Source organism: Oxyura jamaicensis, chromosome 2 (assembly GCF_011077185.1).
Source record: "Oxyura jamaicensis isolate SHBP4307 breed ruddy duck chromosome 2, BPBGC_Ojam_1.0, whole genome shotgun sequence".
NCBI lineage: Eukaryota > Metazoa > Chordata > Aves > Anseriformes > Anatidae > Oxyura > Oxyura jamaicensis.
In genome coordinates this window covers 48,121,006-48,141,439 of record NC_048894.1, presented here as the reverse complement: position 1 = coordinate 48,141,439, position 20,434 = coordinate 48,121,006, and the positions used below count along the sequence as shown (strand labels likewise).

Below are 20,434 nucleotides of genomic sequence, written 5' to 3'. Positions count from 1 at the left end.
TGTGACTTTTTTTGTTAATTTCAGAAGATGGCCTGCTCAAGTTAACAGTTTAAAGTGAGGTGTCCAAACAGCTGATTAACAAAAAATCACTTCAGAGATTTTTAGCTTTATCTGTGATATTAGCAGATGCAGTGATTGTTTTGTTTATTTTATCTACACTTAACTGTTAGTTGAGTCATTCCTCTTGATAATTTGTTTCTAAAATAATTTGAGAGAATTAACTACAACAGGAGGGAGAGAGAAGGGGTTTTTTACCCAAGTGACTCGAATTGGTAATAGATTTTGTTCAGTAATTGGAATTCCAGTTCCCAGTTCTAAATACACTGATGAGATATTGCAGTTGTTGGCTCTCAAAGACCAATTTATACCATTTATATAGTTCATGTAGCCTACAAAGTAAATGTCATTTGCCCATAACTTACTGAAGCTGTAAGCAACAGTGTTTACTTAAACCTGGTATTGACCAATTGTTCAAATGAAACTTCTCTTAACAGCTGTAAAATTATTTCTATCTCAAGAACTAAGCATATACTTTTCTAAATATAAATTGAACTCCACAGAGCCTTTTTAACAATTCCAGTTTGTGTAATTGAGACATTGGGAAATGATGACTAAACAGTTGTTCCCTGTGTGGGTTCCATTTATACATGTAATAAGAGCTGTATGATTCCAGCATCCCTGATCTGTGTAAATAACCATGATGTACTTATGCTTTCAGGATTATGTTTTGGACTGCTTAAGTAGGAAGGGCAGTTTAAATTGCATTTCTATATGCATGCGTCTGAAGGCAGTGTCCTCAAATTTGGTTCATAGTGTATCACACTGTTCATATTTTTAGAAACCTTTTCTTCGTGTTAACTCTATACCTCACACATAGTAAAATTTGGCAGTGTATTGTTTTAGGACACTTTCCTACTGATTTATCTTTCCACTTCTGCTGTGAGCCCTTACTTGTTACACTAAATCATTTTTTACATCTAATCCCTATTTTATATTAAGGTGAAAAAAAAAAAGTAGTGTGCTTAGTGATGCTAATGTATACATTTTTCCTACTTAGGCATTGATGTTCAAAGAATTCTTTCAAGGTTAGGTTGACAGGGTAATAGCACATTGATTTATTTTTATTTTTATTTTTTTTGCCATTATGAAGACGGAGTGCTAACAATATAGGAGACAAGCTTAGATAATTTCAAAAAGTGCATGACCATAAAACAAAACAAAAAACAAACTTAGGTGCACAGCTTTAGAATTTTTATGTGGGAGCATCTTCTACCTAAGTATTCCTATGTGAGAAATATATTCACAGCTAACCTGATAGCTGATCGAAGATATCTTCTGCAGTACACCTGCATAACCAACTCAGGAGGAGCTGAAATTCCACTGTACTCTATTGATGTCTACTAGTTTCACATGAAGTCATTTCTTGTTGTCCTCCATAGATTTTGGTGCATCATATATACTGACTGCATGAAAGTGAGTGTGTGTCTTTGCATGGACATGTGCAAAAGATCATATCAGACTCTTAAACAACAACATATGTTAATTCTCCTTCTTCTCTCCCCTCTTCTAGATTCCCTATCAAGAAACAATAGATGAACTGTACTTGAGTTCTCTGAAAATGTGAGAGATTATTTTACTGGTTCTCAGAGCATCTTCTCTGTCTTGGCTGAGCTTATTTTGAAATAGTCGTGCACAGAATAGGGATTTATAGATGTAACTACTAGAGTTTCTCACTTGTCTGATGCTACTATGTAAACGTGGTAAATAAGGAAGCGATTTAATCGATTCTGAAAAATCATGAAGAAAACATATGGCTGTAGAAAGAGAATAAAATGTAGCCATACATCTTAATCCAACTTTTCTGTTGGAGCCAAGAGAGTATTCTAGAGTATTGCATCAGTCAGAGAGTTATCCCTTTGAAGCAATTGTTGTGTTCCTTCCACTGAATGGAATGGTATCATGTTTTCCAACTCCTTTTTACTTGCCTTCCTTATGCTGCTACTGACAGCCTTACAGAGAGCGAAAATAGAAAGTTCATGGGTATGGAAGTTAATCTGCAAGTACAAGGAATGTAGCAAGCATAATAATTAATAATAATAGTAATAACCCCATTAACGAATAACAATTCCAATTAATGTGGTGGCCAATGCAACTAAACTGATGCCTGTTCTTCCAGTTTGCTATAAAAGTTGTTGGTAGTTTTCTGTGCTGAATCCAGCCAGTTAGGAATAGGAATAGAAAAAGTCTAATGGAAGTGGTACACTGGTTCTTTCAAAGATTAGGTCTTTTGATTTTGAAGGCATCTGTCATTCTCAAGAAACAGTTCTTACAAGTATCTTACTACAGTAGATAAACTAAAAGGCTTTGGAAACCTTTAGATTGTAACTTGCAATTTGTCATGTCCCTTGGTCAGCTTTGGTCAGCTGGATTGTGAGTTCAGGACTCATAGTAGGGTTCATTCAGTTTTTATGTCACTGGTCATCTGTTCTTTTTTCTCTGCGTATGCAAGAGCGGTAAGAGTAATCTCCTAGAATAGGAACTGTTTAGAATTTAAACATCTGTTATCAATACTGTGCATAATTTCAAAACTTTAGCCCAAATATAAAGCTTGAATGCAATACTGAACTGCTCTGCTCTGGTTATGAATTTAATTCAGAATTTAAAGACCTATTAACATACAGCTACCAAATGAAACTCAACCCAGGCAAATTTCTGCGACAAGAGAGAGAAATAGGTACAGTTTACCCCTAAACCATACACTGTTCTGCTAGCTGTAGTTGTGTCTGAAAATTTGCAGATGCATTTCTCCTTGTCATAGACCTGGTTTTGTTCAGAAATCAGAGCCTTGGCCTCTTCCTTGTTTATGTCCTTACCTTCTCCCCCACTCCCAGCCCCCAAATAGAAATAAAAATAATCTGAAATTGCTGAACTCATAAGCCATAGGTATATTTTTTTTATTTCTTTGTTTGAGCAAATGAAAAACAGGATTAAATCATCCACCATTTGGGTGTGGAAGGTATGGAATTTGGTAAATTGAATGAACTGTAGAAAGGTGGAGGTGCTGGATGAGGGCATAATGGCTTGAAAGGATTGTAATGAAATACGCAGAAGTTAGCTTATCTGCCAGACCATGCTGTTGATGGGTATGATGTGAGCAGAAATAGATTTAGCTCTTGGGATGTTACCCTATTACAAATTACCTAAAAGGAGGTGTTTCACAAATCTTGTAGCAGGTGGACCTAGGACAAGTGGCTTTTTCTTGGCTGTGTTGTCAGCAATTTGTGACCACTGAAGGGCTTTTGATTGCTTCTTATAATATGGAAGAACTCTATAACTCATTGTCTTGACATCTACTGACTGAAGGATACAGTTAAGGCAAAATAGTAATTTCCTTGCTCAGTTTCCTATTCCTGACAGTTGTCAGAAGCATACTGCTGAAAAAAGAGAATAAGAAACAGGGTAAAAAGATGATAATACTTCCTCAGAAGATTCTTCTTCTGTCTTTTAACAACTCATGACATGGGAACTTCCTGAGTCAGTGTTGGTTTCTCTAAGTAACCCACAAGGAATTTCCCTTCTTTAAACTTACCCAGTCTCTTACCCTTGAAACTGTGTAGCCTTTTAGCACTAACACAGGAAGAAGTTCTACAGGTTAATTACGTATTTTTAGGAAAAGCAATTGCCATTTTTAATTTTGCTGACTCATTAATGTCTCTTGTTTTTGAAAGAGAGAGCAGTATCTGTCCTGCCTTCCTGTCTTACCCATTTCATAGGTCTCTGTTATTTCCCTAATCAAAGAGTTCAAATTTATATAGTCATACCTGGTATGGAAGCTACTTCGACTATATGCTTAGACTTTCTTGAACATTTTCCAGTTCCTTTTATTTTCTGTTTAGAATGGAGGGTGTGTAAGAGGAATTTAGAGCCTACATACTTAAGACGTGGCTAAACCATGTATTTCTTTGTACTGGCATGATATTTTTATTTTATTCTCTTTTTCTATCCTAGTAATTCTAAGCATTCAGTTCATTCTTTATTAACTTAGTTTTTTAATAGATTTGTAACAACGCCAAAAGCTGCTTTCTGACTAGTTACAATCATCTCAGAGCTCATTACTTTGTGAATTCAGGATGTGTTTTGTGTGCATAACTCTACGTTTTGAAGTAGGGAATTTAATCTGTCCATTTTTATAGGGGGATTGATTGATTTATTTTTTTCTTGGTCTGTTACCGCATTAGTCATTCCTATTCTGGAGTGATGATGAAACAGCTTGAGTCCCGGTACAGTTTTCTGTGGAACTCCACTGATGGCCTCTCTTCACTCAAGCAGTGTGGGGGGAACAGAAAAAAAAAAAAAAAAAAAAACGTTTTGTTTTAATCTACCCTGAGTTTTACATACTTAAACTGCTGTTCAATTTATGCATAAAGGTGCTTTTTATTTTACTGCATGTTTTTTTAGTGTCCTAGGATTTATAGACCTAAAATTCTACTATTAAATTATACGTTTTTCTTTATCTATTTTGCTCTGAAGTCTGATTTTTTTTTTTTAGTATTATCTAAAGTTATGATTATGAAATTATGTGAAGATATAGCAGCAAACGTTTCTTGGAATACTACACTTTTTCTGTATCTCAAATTCTGTATATTCTGTGCTAAAGGATTGTTAAAGCAATGCTGTTGAAATTTAAATTTTCTTCATGCTATAATTCAACATAACATGAAAATGACTACTTCAGTATGATTGTGTGATAATAAGTGTTACCAAGTGGCAGATGGGAAATTGTCTCTTATGTTTGAAGGGACCTTTTTTTGGTAGTCCTGCTGTGGACAGTGGGTGTTCTGTATAGGACTTCTGAGAGCAAATACAAAAACAATTTCACCTATTGACACTAACTTCAGTGCAAGTGTGTTGTTCATATCTATGTCATATCACTGTATTTTGATGATTATAAAAGATTAAACCATTAATTTCCATGGGCTTGAAGTGTTTGACTTGAAACATGGGGTCTTCAGTGTCAGCTCTGATAAAATACATAATCCTTATGTGCTTGCTGGTAACTCCTCTGATGAACGCTAGCAAGGTATGCCCCTTGAGGTACAATAATGAGTTCATATAAATAAAAACATTTTTCTTCCATGCCTCTATATTTGTTTTCAGTTAACCTAGTGCTTTAATGAGAAACTCCACAAATTTCTTGATTGGAATACTTAAACAGAATTTCCTTTTTTTCTCCAGTTTGTGAAGAAATATAGAAATACAGAAATAATAGAAATAAAATGAAGCAGATAAAACAGTTTGAATTATGCATAATAGTTTGTAGATTTAAAAAATAATAATCAGGGTTAGCAAGTCTTTTGCTTACTAAAAACAGTCTGTGCATCTCAAGGCAAGCTGTGTGAAATTAAGACTCCTGTTTGTGCTAGTCAGTGTCAGCCTCCCACTCTTGCTACAAAAGCCCAGTCATCATTGTGTAGCAGCAGTGCCTTCTGATAATATGAAAGAATTTCAGGAAAGGTTTTCTGTTAGCTTTAGCAGTTCCTGAGAAGCCTGTGATGGGAATTAAATAATTCCGCATCCGTTTTCAGTTCATATGGCCAGTCCACCTCCTATTGCTAGCCTCGCTGAAACAGATTTTGAAACCTCTAAATGAGTTACATGAATGGACTTAAAATGGCTTATATATTGTTTCAACATACATACATTTCAGCATTCACAAGTGTAAATGGCAATCTCTCCACCAACTGCCACATCCCAAGCAGCTACAGTTAGTATTTTGACTGTAGTACTGGCATCTCCTTCTGAAACACCAGTATTCTGTGGATAATTTCTAATTAGATTTTTATGTCTATGCAATGTCTAGTTAGGCTTTCAGAAGGCTGAAATAATCACAGAATCTGAATAATCCAAGAGCCATCATCAATCAAAACAGGAATCTGAGCATTATAAAGTCAGGACAAATCATTAAAGATACAGTGTATGGATAAACTTTGTCAAAGGCACTTGTCTCAGAAGAAAGTTACCAAGTATTACAAAGATGACTGATGAATACTACAAATCATATCTTTTTGAGTTAGATCAGAATACTTTTCTTGTTATTTCATGTCTCAGTGATCAAGACTTCATATATTACTAATACTACCAATAATTTTAAATATTGCTATAGCTACTGATCCAGTATACTCAAAAGTGTATGTGCTTATTTGGGGATTTTTGTTTTTCAGAAACAAAGATTTCTAAGCAGACCACTCTGTGTATGGTGGCTTTTTCAAAATGGAGGTGAAAATTTGATACAGGTTTTGATTATTGACCTTGTGTATAACTTGCTGTGCACTTTGGTAGTCAGTGGTCCCCCATTTCCTGCAAAACATTTAGCACAATCTGTAATTTGATCAAATGCACTTGATTATCCTACCTCCTGAAGTTTTCTTTAGTTGTAAACAGTACATTGCACAGCTGTTGGTGTATGAATCGAATCTGTACTTGTTCTTAATTGATTATGAGAGATTAAGTCTGTTTACAGTTTGTGGACTGAGGGGCGCAGAGGTGCAGGGGAGAGCTTTCTCTTCTCAGAACTCTTCTCTGAAGTTGCTATCACGTCACTAGGCTTGCAAAATGATGACAACCTAATGTGTAGTATGAATTTTAAATGAATAAGATATTCTAGAAAACAAGTTATTAATTTTTGGTACTTAATGTTCTTAATTCAGTTTAACTGCTAGACATGGCAAATGGTTCCTCAGTTTGATAAAAACGAGGAAAAGAATATGTTCTTTTTTAAAAAAAAAAATATTGACTTTATTTGCTCTCTGAATGTAAGTTGATTTAAGTAATAGGAAAGTCAGTCATTATTTCACATATGAGTTTTATAGAATCTAGACAATCATAGACTCAGAATGGTTTGGGTTGGAAAGGACCTTAAAGATCATCTAATTCCAACTCCCCTGCCATGGGCAGGGCCACCCTCCACTAGACCAGGTTGCTCAAAGCCCCACCCAACCTGATGAACACCTCCAGGGATGGGGCATCCAGAAGTTCTCTGTGCAATCCGCTCCAGTGCCTCACCACCCTCAGAGTGAAGGATTTCTCCCTTATATCTAATATAAATCTACCTTTTTTTTTTTTCTTTACTTTGAAACCATTACTCCTTGTCCTGTCACTGCACTCCCTGACAAAGAGTCCCTCTTCTGCTTTCCTTTAGTCCCTCTTTAGGTACTGGAAGGCCACTATAAGGGCTCCCTGGAGCCTCCTCCTCTGTAGGCTGAACATTCTCAGCTCCCTTAGCCTGTATTCATAGGAGAGGAGCTCCAGCCCTTTGATCATCTTCGTAACCCTGCTCTGGACTCTAATTGTATATGTACTGTATATGCAGTGGATACTACTATACAGTGACTTGATACAAGGATACAGACATCCTGTGCAAATTATTCATAGATGGTTTGGTGTAGTTTTCAACTATGACTGTTTGTAATGTTGATTTACTAGCTCTTCTTATTTTTAACAGGAAGACAGTGATCCAGCTGTTCACGAAAGCCTTAATATAGAAAATACATTATGGGCAAGCACTGTTGTTGCTTCAGGTAAGTGTTGCAATATCAAATCTGATATCTAAAAACTCATCTGTGGAACTGTATTCTTATTTTACAATGTGTAATATTAACGGCTTTTGAAAATCTTTGCCTCTTTCAGGCTATTAAGCTCTCGTTCCCCTTCTGTCTGCCTTCCTGTTGGTTTCCTCATGCTACTGACATTTTCATATCTTTTAAATCCTCCTTAATAAATTTTTATACTCAAATTTTGCTGTGTCAGTAGTGCTGTCATTTGTATTCCACTAAAGCTATTGACCTTTTTTTCTTTAATTAAAACTTCAGGTTGTAAAGTGTTCTGTTCAGCTTACTGTGGATAGGGTCTTGCTGAAAAGCAGGCATGCTTTTGCATGTGTTAATTTTCTTTTATGTAGACTCCACGATGAGGCTAAAGCTTGCTTAAAATCTTTTATCAGGCAAATATTAATCAGAAAGTATTAATCAGTTACAGAGTTACATAATTTTAAAACAACGTAGTCTAAATACTAGTAATGTCTCATATGCCTCTCAAATATTATAAGGAGTTCATATTAGCTAGATGCTGCATTCAGGCCCTAAACCGTTGTAGCGATTCTTAAACAGGATAAAATGGTTTTCTTTAATTTTTGCTGAGTGTAATAAGACAGAAGGACCATAGGAAGGAAAAAAGGTCTATCACGAATCGAAACACTGGAAAACATCTTTCAGGAAGGGTATGGAGAGAAATGAAGGAAGTAAAGGAGAGAGAGGAAAAAAAAGGGGGGTGTCCACCTAACTTGCAAGGAAAACCCTTCATAGTAAGGTCTAACTTTACACTGTTGAGGAAAATACTAAATTAGGAACATGCTGGAGGGTTGTGGGGAAGAGACCAAGTTTAAGGAGGTGGCAAAGGAGTCTGGGACTGAGCACTCCTTTCCTGAGTCTGTACAGATAGTCGTACTCTTTGATGCTCAGTGTTGTTTGGTTCCATTGCACAGGGAAATTATTCTCTCTGAAACTGTTCTACAAAATAGATGATATCTGCAATTGTCTTCAGTTAGGTTATTAACATGGGTAAAAAAGGTGCTGCTCATGTATTATAAATTTTAATACTCAATTGCTGTGAACTTTTCAGTCAGAAAGAACTCAGAAATTACGTTTTTTTATTATTATTATTTTTCACACAAAATCAGGGGATACGTGGGTTATGGAGACATGTTTCCAATATACTGATTTGCATGTGGAACTGTCAGCAGAGGCAAACTGGCTTTGGAGAAAATATTGTGTCAAGGGAAGCCTTAAGGAAAAACTTTAGTATTGAGAGGAAAATAGTAGAAAAAAATGCAGTGGTCCAGAAAGATGTAATCTGCAATCACTGTTTTTTTTGTTGTTGTTGTTTTGTTTTGTTTTTTTTGTATGTGGATCCAGAGTTTCACTGGCATTCTTATTTTTTCATAAATGAAACTTCCTTTCTTTAACTCCAGTCTTGTTGTTGTTGTTTGTTTTGTTTTGTTTTTGTGTGTGTATGTATATATGTGTATGTTAGAGTCTTCTGAGTAGGGTGTTTCTGACAAGTTATGTCAATTATTTCCTTATAGCATTAAGATGACAAAAATGACCAATTATTGATTGTACTAAAATAAAACTATTTCGGATCACTTGAAAAAAAGAATTAAAATAAAGTTTTTGGTTGTGCTAGAAAGTGAGATACATAGTAGTAAAAATCTAAACAGTAGTAAAAATCTGAATTATTATTTAAAAGATATATGTATTTAGTGATGCAGAAAACCAGTTTTCCTATACCTTCCAGTAATAATCAACTAAAAAGTCATCAGAACTGGAGAATTATTTTTATATGTTACTGAAAAGGAGAATACTTTTATATGGAATTATATCAAAGTAATAAATGGGGTGAAGTACATGTTACATTGTGATAGGTGACAGAGCTAGCAGGCAATTTGTATATGATGTGTTCAGCACTGTTGTACTATTTTTTTATTTCTTGTGAAGGGCAGTTATTTAAGCTATGTTAACTTCTGGAAAAATTTGAAACAACTTTCAGTTCAAATGCAAGTCTTTAACCAGTTCCTTTTAAATTATTATTTCCATTGAAAAGAAGGAAATCTTGTAGTCATTTTTATGGATGTTATTAAAGAAGTTATAAATATCTGTTATAACCATTTTTTCATAACTGCTTGACACCTCTGTTTTACTTTGTTTTTCAGGAACTGTAATTGGTGTTGTCATTTACACAGGGAAGGAAACTCGAAGTGTAATGAATACATCCAATCCAAAAAACAAGGTCAGTTAGCCTTACTGTGTGATTTCCTACTTTTATTTTCATAAAAGTTATAGATGTGCCTAAAACAAAAGACTTGCAAGCTCCAATATTTGTGTGTGCTGAATTGACTTGCACTTGGTATAAGAAGTGAATTCTGCCTCATTCTCATTTCAGAAGTAAAATTATTCTTCCTTTAACTAGGCCTGTTACAGGTACTAATGACAACATTTTTCTTCAAAGTGTAAATGTACATCCTTAAACTTCTATATTTCTGCCTCACAGCTAATTATTAACTCTCTATTCACTTCCCTCAAACTTTTTTATTGTAAAATATTTGGCCAAAATTAAGTACTATTTTGAAGAATGTTTGTAACAGACTAATAAAGTTTATGCTGACTCCCAGAAGAGGTAGAGTGAGATAACTGAGGTTTCAGTCAGTACCCAGAATGCTTTTCCAGGGGGTTTTGTAAGTAATGAAAAAGTCTTCAAGAGATTTGTCTTTTGGAAAAATAACAGAAGTTTAACTGTGTCTCTTTGTACAAGGTTCTTTCAGTTCAAAGCAATGGAAATAACTGTCTATTTCATCAGCAATTTTTCTAATATGAGTCAGGCTAGGGGAGGGTCCTGAGTTATAAAGATTCGAAACTTGAGTTGTAGGCTGTATCTTTCAACCTAGACCTGTATTTAGTAAGAAGATACTTAAGTATATTAAGAAAGGGAAAAATTCTTGCAGTAGGCTTAAAAAAAATCAATTGTGACAGGTTGCCATTTTCACACCATTCATAGTAAGTTACACTGAGTAGGAACATCAAGAATGAAATGATAATACAAATTGCTTGAAGCAGTTATTGCAGTTCCCCTGAGTGTATTGATTTGTGTTTCTAATAGAGATACTTCAAAATATCTCATTGACAGACACAGTTGATACGTACCATTATGGTTATTAAAGTGGCCTTCTATTATTTAGATATTTGTAATATACATTTTGATACAAATTGATATTTGTTATACAAATTGATAGGGCAGTATGTATAAATGTAACCTTGTTTACTCAAATTCAACTGATTCTGGAGGTGTACTCAGTGTAAATGCTTGCTACAATTTTTCATATGAATATTTCAAACTGAAAAGTATGATAAAGGGTACCAGTATTTACCAATATTTTCAAAATTGCTCTTAGTATTAAAATAGTTGTTCTAAGTTGTCATCTGCAAAACATGAAGTAGCAGATAAACCTGCAATAAAGAGCTCCAATAGCATGTTGACAAGGTGCAGCATGGTCTTGACCATTATGACGATACCTGTACCACCTTTGCTGTCATAACACCTTAATATTACAGTTACTAATAATTTTAAGCTGTTCTTTTATCTTCAATGGGAATGTAAATAAAATTTAAATTTTCATGAAGCACTAAAGAAGCAAAATGTTGTTTGTGTACATGTACACACGCACACACAAATTCCAATAATATCATCTGGCATGTATTGTAGTATCAGTTTGAGAACAATTAGAAATCATGCTATTAAATAGCATTTTGTCTGCCACTGATGAGACAGGTGATGCTTGTATAACTAAACTCTACTTGTTTGTTTTCCAAAGGACTTTTGAGGAATCACTGTAACATTAAAATGTGCAATATTCCAAACACATATTAATTTGTTTCTCAGAGATTCTCAGTTCTTTGTACCATATTTAGTTGCTAGGTATCTACTAAACATGAGGAATTATGTTTAATATAGTATATGTAAAATGGCCTGCTTTAAATTTTTCTGTGTTGTTAGTTGTTCTCATAGAATCACAGAATCACAGAATAGTCTAGGTTGGAGGAGGCCTCCAAGATCACCGAGTCCAACCTCTGACCTAACGCTAACAAATCTTCCACTAAACCATATCCCTGAGCTCTACATCTAAACATCTTTTAAAGACCTCCAGGGATGGTGACTCAACCACTTCCCTGGGCAGCCCGTTCCAGTGACTAACAACCCGTTCAGTAAAGAAGTTCTTCCTAACATCCAACCTAAAACTCCCCTGGCGCAACTTTAGCCCATTCCCCCTCGTCCTGTCACCAGGCACGTGGGAGAACAGACCAACCCCCACCTCGCTACAGCCTCCCTTCAGGTACCTGTAGAGTGCAATAAGGTCGCCCCTGAGCCTCCTCTTCTCCAGGCTAAACAATCCCAGCTCCCTCAGCCGCTCCTCGTAAGACTTGTTCTCCAGACCCTTCACCAGCTTTGTAGCCCTTCTCTGGACTCACTCAAGCACCTCCATGTCCTTCTTGTAGCGAGGGGCCCAAAACTGAATGCAGTACTCGAGGTGCAGCCTCACCAGAGCCGAGTACAGGGGGACAATCACTTCCCTGGACCTGCTGGCCACGCTGTTTCTTATGCAAGCCAGGATGCTGTTGGCCTTCTTGGCCGCCTGAGCACACTGCTGGCTCATATATAAAACAGTCTAATATCTAAAACAGTCTTTGAGATTAGAAGGGTTAATACAGTTGAGAGATTAGAGGTGCAAACATTTAAAAATAAAAAGATAAATAATCTGCACCTAATTGTTCCTGAAACAAAATTGAAATTAAGTGGTATTACTGCTAAGTCCAGAGGGAATAAGTCTGCCTTTTCTTCTTTAAAGAATAACTGTTCCAAATACTGTTACGGAACTCTTTTTTTTTTTTTTTTTTTAAATGGCAGGCTATCTCTTTGTTGCTCTCTGGAAAAAAATGAAAATAATACTCTAGAGATTTTGTTGTAAAATGTGTTATGTTCTTATTCAGAACATAGCTTTGGGAGGAAGCAAACCATAGCTTTGGGAGGAAGCAAACACTGAGATCAAGGATTCTTCATTTACATTGCCAAATTGGAATTTCTGTGGCAAGATACCCACGGACAGGGCTCTTTCATTATTCCTATCTTAACTGAAATATTATTTGTAAGATAGTTCCTTCAGTTGTATTTCTTACTGGAGTATAATGTTACTGTTGTACTTTGTACTGTGAGCTGGGTTTTTCTAATGGCAATTTTTTCATTTTCTTCCTTAAGGATAGAAGCCAATATTAAAATTTAGAGATGCAGACCTGCTCTATAAACACTGAGTAGAAGACTGAAATAAGTTTAAGCAAACTTACATGTCATAAACTGTGAAATATATGGACCTGTTCATGCATGTGTTTTATCTGTATGTTAGAGGGATTTATTGTGTTTGTTGAAGTATTTAGTCATTCAAGCAACAATTTTCTTAACTTAAAGTCAACACTTTGTTTTTTTATTACAATTATAGAAATAGTTTCATTGCCTAAGGATGCAGACATGGTCTGAAAAACAAAGATAGAAGAGAATTTTCATAATGGATCAGTTTAATATGGTTTTAATTCCAAACAATATAAAGAAAAATGATTTCTGGCAAGGCTTAATTTCGGTCTAAAATGATAAATGTTTTGTGCTTTAGATAAATGTAGAAATGCTAACATCAACATTATTATGGTGTAATGGCTATATGCATTCTACCTCATTGGCAGTCACATCAGCTTACTCAGGAATGCAGTTCCAGTCTGTTTAAAAAATTAAAAAAAAAAAAAAAAGAAAAAGAAAAAGAAAAGCAAACAAACAACCAAATTGTATTCTTCACAATGCCACAATCAGTAATCAATCCAATTAGGGTAGATACTCTTAAACCTCAGCTTTCTGGATGAAGTTGGACTTGTCAGTGATAAGGGTCATTTATAGGTCATTAACCAAGAGAGAAATTAGCAAACTTGAGGTTGTTTATTTATTTAGTCTGGCAATTTTGCATTGTTCTCTCTTGTTTAGCTATTTAAAGGGTGGAATAGTTTTTGCTATCTAAATTTAAAATTGCTCTTGCAGTTTTGGTCTTCATAGAAAGCAAGATTGTTAGCACATCCCCTCTGCAAAGATGACCTTTTCATCAGTGGAAACAGATTTTGAGGGTAAAGATTAAAAAAATGTATTTGGAGGAAGAAATGAATTTGAAAAGGCATATTTTGTGTACTAAGATTGAAATACTAAAGTGACTTGGTATATGTAATATAGTTTTAGATTTAGATTTTGGATTTTTAGAATGTACATTGGAATGCATCAAAATGAGTAGAAATTATGTTAAATAGAGTTATCGAGAAATAAGCACTGTCTGTAAAGGACATATAGCAAGTAATCTGACTACCGTGCTACTACAAAATAGTTTTTATATTGCTAATCCTTAGTGCATTCAAAACACTTTTTTTCCTTTGCCCTATACTATGGAAACCTACATTTGCTGTTCTGTCTTAACATCAGCCACAAAACTTAGCATTTTTGCAATGTTCTTTAAATAGTAATATTGTTGTTTTTTAGCCTAAATGTTACCTAGCCTGAAAGCTAAAAACTGTGTGTCTTCTCACTGTTTTTAATACAAATCAAAAATCTGAGAACTTGTGTTTTTCCCTTTTGTGTTTTCTTGTTGTTGTTGCCCTTGTTGTGTGTTTTAAGTCTCAACAGCGGGAGTGAAAAAGTGCCCCATGAAGTCCCCTGACAGATAATACAAGTTTGCTGTTACCTTGGGAGCTTCAGAAGAGCCATAGAAACAGTGACTTTATTCTGCTGCTACACTGTTGTATAGGGGCCCAGTAACTTTGTTTGTATGTTTTAATTAATTAGATTGGGAATTTAATGTTGTTCATAGTCTTGCTATGGTTGTGTACATGTAGAGGCAAACATAAAAGCAGAAACTTCTTCAAAAAGTGTTATGTGTCTCTTAGTGACAAGTTTCAAGGATTTATAAGGAAAATAAAAAAGGAAGTAATACTTTGTGTAGTACTTTTTTGTTGCAGTATGGGCTGCTGTGCTTAATCCTCCTAAAAGTCTTCTTTGTATGGGATAAAATTGAGAAAGCTGTCTCCTACAAGTACTAAGTAGTCCCCAAATAGAGTTTGTGCCCCCTCTGCCCAGCGCTTCAGTCTGAGCAAGTACTTGAGCACCAGATTCCTGATAAGTATAAGAATACCCCTTTTGCAGTAAGGGAGAATTGCTGGGATCAGGCCATGAAGGAAATGCATGAAATATAATAGTAGTGCTTTTCTTTCTCTGTGCTCTCATCTGAGCAAAGGATAAAGCAAAAGATATGAGGTAGAGGAGGGGGAAACTTTGTGTGTAACAGTTAGTGTAGTGACAACTGAACAGCTCACCCACGTGTCTAGGTGAGGTGGATGGAACAGTGTTAGATGAGGAGGAGGGCAAAAGGCATCTTTTCTAAAAAGTTTGGAAAGGAATGGCTGAACAGCAAAGCAGCCACCCTTGTTATTCCCAATTGTGTATTAGAACATAGCTTGTTAATGCTTGGAAACTGTCAGCAATGTTTCTAAACCAGGAGCAAAATTTCTGTGACCTTCACTCTCAGCCAGAAATAATGTATCTTACTACTTTCATTGCCAGTAACTCCACTACCTTAAGTAGCAAAGGTGTGGAACCAGGGATTTCGATCATCAGATGACTAGTATGAAAAAAGTATAGTTCCACATTGTGGAAACGAAGTTTTCAGTTATATATAGACAGCTGGAAGAATGCTGCATTTATATATAAAAACATGAAATAATTAAAAAATTTAGCACTGTATTAAAACATTATGAAAAATCTTAAGGGTGGAGAGGAAAGACTCAGTGAAGACTGAAAGTCTTGATTAGAGCCTTTGAGTACATGGGTGGTCAGAATTCACTTAATGCAAACTAGCATGTCGCGGCTTTTTTACACTACAACAGAACAGTTCAGTTGGAAGGGAGGCCATTGAGTCCAACTGCCTCAAAAGTTATAACATATTAATGAGAGCATTGTCCAAATGCCCTTTGAACAATGACAGGCATGGGACATCAACCACCTCTCTATGAAGCTTGTTGCAGTATTTTACCACCCTCATGGTAAAACAATTTTTCATAATGTCCAGTCTATACCTCACCAGGTGCATCTTTGTGCTGTTTGCAGATGTTGGTTACCAGGGAGAAGAGATCAGCACCTCCCTCTCCATTTCCCTTCCTCGGGGAGTTGTAGAGAGCAGTGAGGTCACCTCTTAACCTTCTTTTCTCCAAACTAGACAGCCGAAGTGTCCTCAGCCTCTCCTCATAGGACATACCTTCCAGCCCTTTTACCAGATTTGTAGAAGTATCCTCTGGATACTTTCAAGTATCTTAACATCCTTTTTATATTGTGGAAATCTTGGCTGCCAGGGCATGCTGTTGACACATATTGAGCCTACTGTAAACCAGCACCCCTATATCCCTTACTACAGGGCTGCTCTCTGATCACTTGCCTCCCAGTCTGTACTTGTGACCTGCATTACTCTGTCCCTGGTACAGAATCCGGCATTTAGCTTCGTGCCACTGATGATGGTCCAGATTATCCTTCTGCAAGGCCTCTCATCCCTCCAGGGGATCAACAGCACCTTCCAGTTTAGTATTGTCAATAGACTTGCTAAGGATGTGTTCAACTGCTGCATCCAGATCATTGATAAAAATGATAAACAGAACTGACCCTAGAACTAAGAACTTGGGAACACCACTAGTGACTAGCAGCAAGCCAGATGTAGCCCCATTCACTGTGATTATTTGAGCTCTACCATTCATCCAGTTCATCACACGGCATAGAATGTACCTGCTCAACTCACAGTTAGACAATTTGTCCAGAAGGATGCTGTGAGGGATTGTATCGAAAGCCTTACTAACATCCAGAAAGATATTAGTAAGATCTACCACTTTCCTAAGATCTACCTAAGGAGATGACCTTATTGTAGAGGTTATAAAATTACTAAGGCAGGACTTTTGCTTGATGAACCTATGTTGACTATTCCCGATAATTCCTTTGTTCTTTAAATGCCTTTCAATAGCACTCAGGATAATAGTCTCCATAACTTCCAGTTACTGAGGTTAGACTAACATGTCTGTAGTTTCCTGGGTTGTCTTTCGTGCCCTTCTTGTAGATAGCTATAATGTTGGCTAACTACCAGTCAGGGGGACTTCTCCAGCTTCCCAAGTCATTTGGTAAAAAGAAAGCTCCAGCTATATAACATCTGCTTATTCCTTAGCTGTGTATATTTTATAGTCTTCTCCTTTACATTCCACAAGTAATAAAAGGGTAGTTTTTCCTACAAATAGGGAAAAAAAAAAAAAAAGTAAACGACTGTGTTTGAGGTATTGGACTTCACTTTTCATGCAACTTAGTATAAGTTATGTCTGAAATCCATAGTTCATAGTTATAGTTGGATTTGCATGCATGGGATGATGCCTGTAGCCTTGGGCAAACCTGGTCCTAAGGTAAATTCTTTGGCACACAGAAAATAATTACATCATCACTTGCCTATCTACTTTGCTGTTGTTATCACTGGGATAGAGAATAAGTCATTGTTCCATGTTGTGACCTGATATCAGTTCACAAGTTAAAGTCCCAGAATAACTTGTGCCCTAAATTCCGATTTGTTCTGAAAGCAACAATTAAACATGTTGTGCAATTGGTGTGTTAAATCATGTGATAGATCTTTTCTGGCTACCTATAATTTTGTAGTGAAGCACATAGTGTGGTGCAGTGCATTGCTTTACAGTCTCAGAGTCAGTCAGCCTAGCTGCTGCTGAAGTACTGAAATGAACACTTGTCTATTATACCGTCAGTGGTTCTGTGCTACTTGGAACACGGATGTTGAATCAAAACTTCTCCATCACTTTCTGTTTACAATCCTACTGCAAGGCAAATTATGTGCAACAATATACAACTTAATTCTTAGCAAAATAATGGTTATATAACTGTGGAACACTCTAATGACAATTGAACATCTTTGATCATTGATACTGTCACTGAATGATACCATGTCTCTGTTAGCTAGTGAAAATTCCGACAATCCAGCTATTACTGTTTTTCTCTACATATTAAGCAACGCAGCCAGTATTCTTCAAAAAGTTACAGGGTGAAAAGTAATGGGCTCGAGCTCAGAAGAAGAATGTCTGCCATGTTAGCTTTCATTAGTTTTGATCCCATAGAAGATAGGAACTTCTAAAACTGTGCAGTTACGAGTATCGAACTTTGAAAGCTTCTTGGAATGGAATCTTGTTTCAAGTGTGTGTGTGTATGTATGTGTGTGTATGTATATACACATATATACATTTAACTTTTCTGAGATTATGTGGGTAGCTAGGTATCTTCGTTTACAAAATAATAATGGGAGGAGAGAGAGGGAACAAGCAAGAGAATGGCTTTTTGATGGTTAGAATTCTAACATCACTGTGGATTTGTGGGTTTACTCTGTATTTTAGAGTTACTGACAAATACATCAATTGATTTCACTAAGCCTAAGACTTTATTCCTGGCTGTAAAATTCCTACAACGTTAAATTCATGAGGATATAGGAAGATAAAAATTACATGTTCCAGAATGGAAAGGACTAGCCATAAGCCATATCTGACTTGGAATCCTATATTTTCGTTGCTTTCACCAAGAATTTTACTTGATGATGTTCTGAGATATTGCACTTCCCATTTTGGAGACTCTTATTTAAAGTTGTTTGCATTTTGTTCTGTTATAGTGAATAAGTTAAAATTCAGGTCAGTGTTACTTCCCGACAGCGTTTAAGGATCAGCTGTGGAATAACACCATTTCTGCAGCTGTTTGCACAACAGAGACTACAACAGCAGTTTGTACTCTCACAAAACAGTCTAAGCAACTCTTTTTAAAAGTAGATCAAGTTGTGAAATAGCAATGACTTGTTGCTTGTTCACCAGAAATAATGTATTTTACCTGTAGCAAATGAGGCTAAAATGGATATTTTTGGGTAAAATATATAAACCACTTGAAATTTTATCATTCTACAGAAGATAATGTGAAAGGGAGGTTTGCTGTTAAGTTGTCCGAGTGAGCTGTGAAGAGGCAGTCCATGGCCATTTCCTCTCAGCTGCTGTCTCCACTGCTGCTAATCAGTTGCTGGAGTTTGCTTTTTTCACTTGTGTTGATCCATACAGTTTTGTTGCCTTTCAGAGTTAATCAGACCATTGGCAAAAAGCAGCTGCTGTGAGATGGAGAGGGTAGGGGCAAATGGGCTCTCAAATGATACTCATCTGACCACTTAGAGCTGCACCACCTTCCTAATGTATCACAGTATCTGTGAGGCTTTGCTGGCAGCAGTGCAAGCCAAAACGGTAACCAAAATACTGGAATCATGAAAATACACCAGAATCACGGAAATACACCATTTACATGCTTTTCTCCATTAAGGTTATGTTCCTTCTTTTTTTTTTTTTTTTTTTTTCAAACAGCAGTGTAGCACAGTTGTCACTGATTTTATGTGTACATTTCTTCTTACTGAGTGAATTTACTGGAAATTGAAACCTTTAATTGTGGAATTGTTCCACATGATTTCCTTAGTAAAGATGCGGATTCAGATTTTACATCTTGCAGAATTTACTGTTCTAAAGTCTAGAGACTGAAACAGGCTGTGTAGAAAGTCAGATATGCCTAATACATTTACTTAATAAATTTAACATTTAATAGGAAAGAAATCAATATAATTTTATTTTTCATACATTTCCATAACTTGACTAATTATTTTCATGTTTTCTGAATTATCTCTTTTTTTGTGTGTGTGCTGGAAAGGAATTATAAGAGGAAGAATAGCGATTGACTTTTGTGGATGTCCAAAGTATATTGGTTGTGTTGTTGGGATCTCTTTACCTAGAGAAACATTGTTTTCATATATGGACATATATCAGTGCAATTAGTATCTGATGCGATTTTCTAAGTTTCAGAGGCTCAGTAACCATTGTGAGTCACGTGACCTGAATCTTAGTCTACAGGGATAAAAATCTAGAGGAAAAGGGAAAGAAAAGTTCTATACATATCGGGACATAGGATTTGTTTTCATGTAGGCTGAACATAGTAATCATAACTGAGATAGTTTGCTTAGTTCTGGCTGTACCCTTGAAGTAACAAGTTTGTCATTCTTAACAAATTTGATCTTTTCCCTTCTTTTTTGCCTCAGTTCGGAGTATAAGCGAGTAGATAGATTTAGCGTTAAAATCAACATTCAAGCCTTTACTGGATGAAAATATTGTTTTAGATTGTGGAGTAGTTTGAAAAGATTGGACTGCTCTTCATATTCTTAACCATATCTTTCTGGAATGTATCCCAAAACGCTGTATACAAAACAGCATTCAGTTTCATTTCTTTTATGATCTGAAGACTTTGTGGAATCTTTTCTTATTCTCATAGTCTCCAAGGAATCTACTCAATTATTTTTTTTTATAAAAGCAAAGTAGGATGACATGCGATTCAACAGAAAATAAAATTCTTACTGCATTAGGGTTTGAGGGATAAGCTTTTTTCCTTTTTCCTATCACATAGACCACTTTTTTTCTAGTTTATGTTTGATAGTGGTTAGGCAGTTAATTCCTTTTTTTTTAAGTAGCTATTGACATTTCTTGAATCACTGTGTTTCGATTCCCTACTATATACCTGCTCCCTTGTTCTCAGCATGACACTGCCAACACCAGTCCTCTGTTTCATGTTGCATATCACTTTCTTCAGACAGTACCTTCCTCCTTGGCTTGTTCTTCTTCCCCATCGTATTTGTCTTGTCTATAACATTTCAACT

General features: G+C 35.9%; 1 protein-coding gene across 2 annotated transcripts in view; it reads left to right on the top strand.

The window, feature by feature from the left end:
* Positions 1-20,434, top strand: part of ATP9B (ATPase phospholipid transporting 9B (putative)) — a 175,543-nt gene that overhangs the window by 90,276 nt on the left and 64,833 nt on the right. For both annotated transcript variants that reach the window (XM_035316839.1, XM_035316838.1), the window contains exons 11-12: positions 7,502-7,577; positions 9,767-9,843. In XM_035316839.1, the coding sequence (XP_035172730.1) occupies positions 7,502-7,577; positions 9,767-9,843 (153 nt within the window). The remainder of the gene's footprint in view (positions 1-7,501; positions 7,578-9,766; positions 9,844-20,434) is intronic.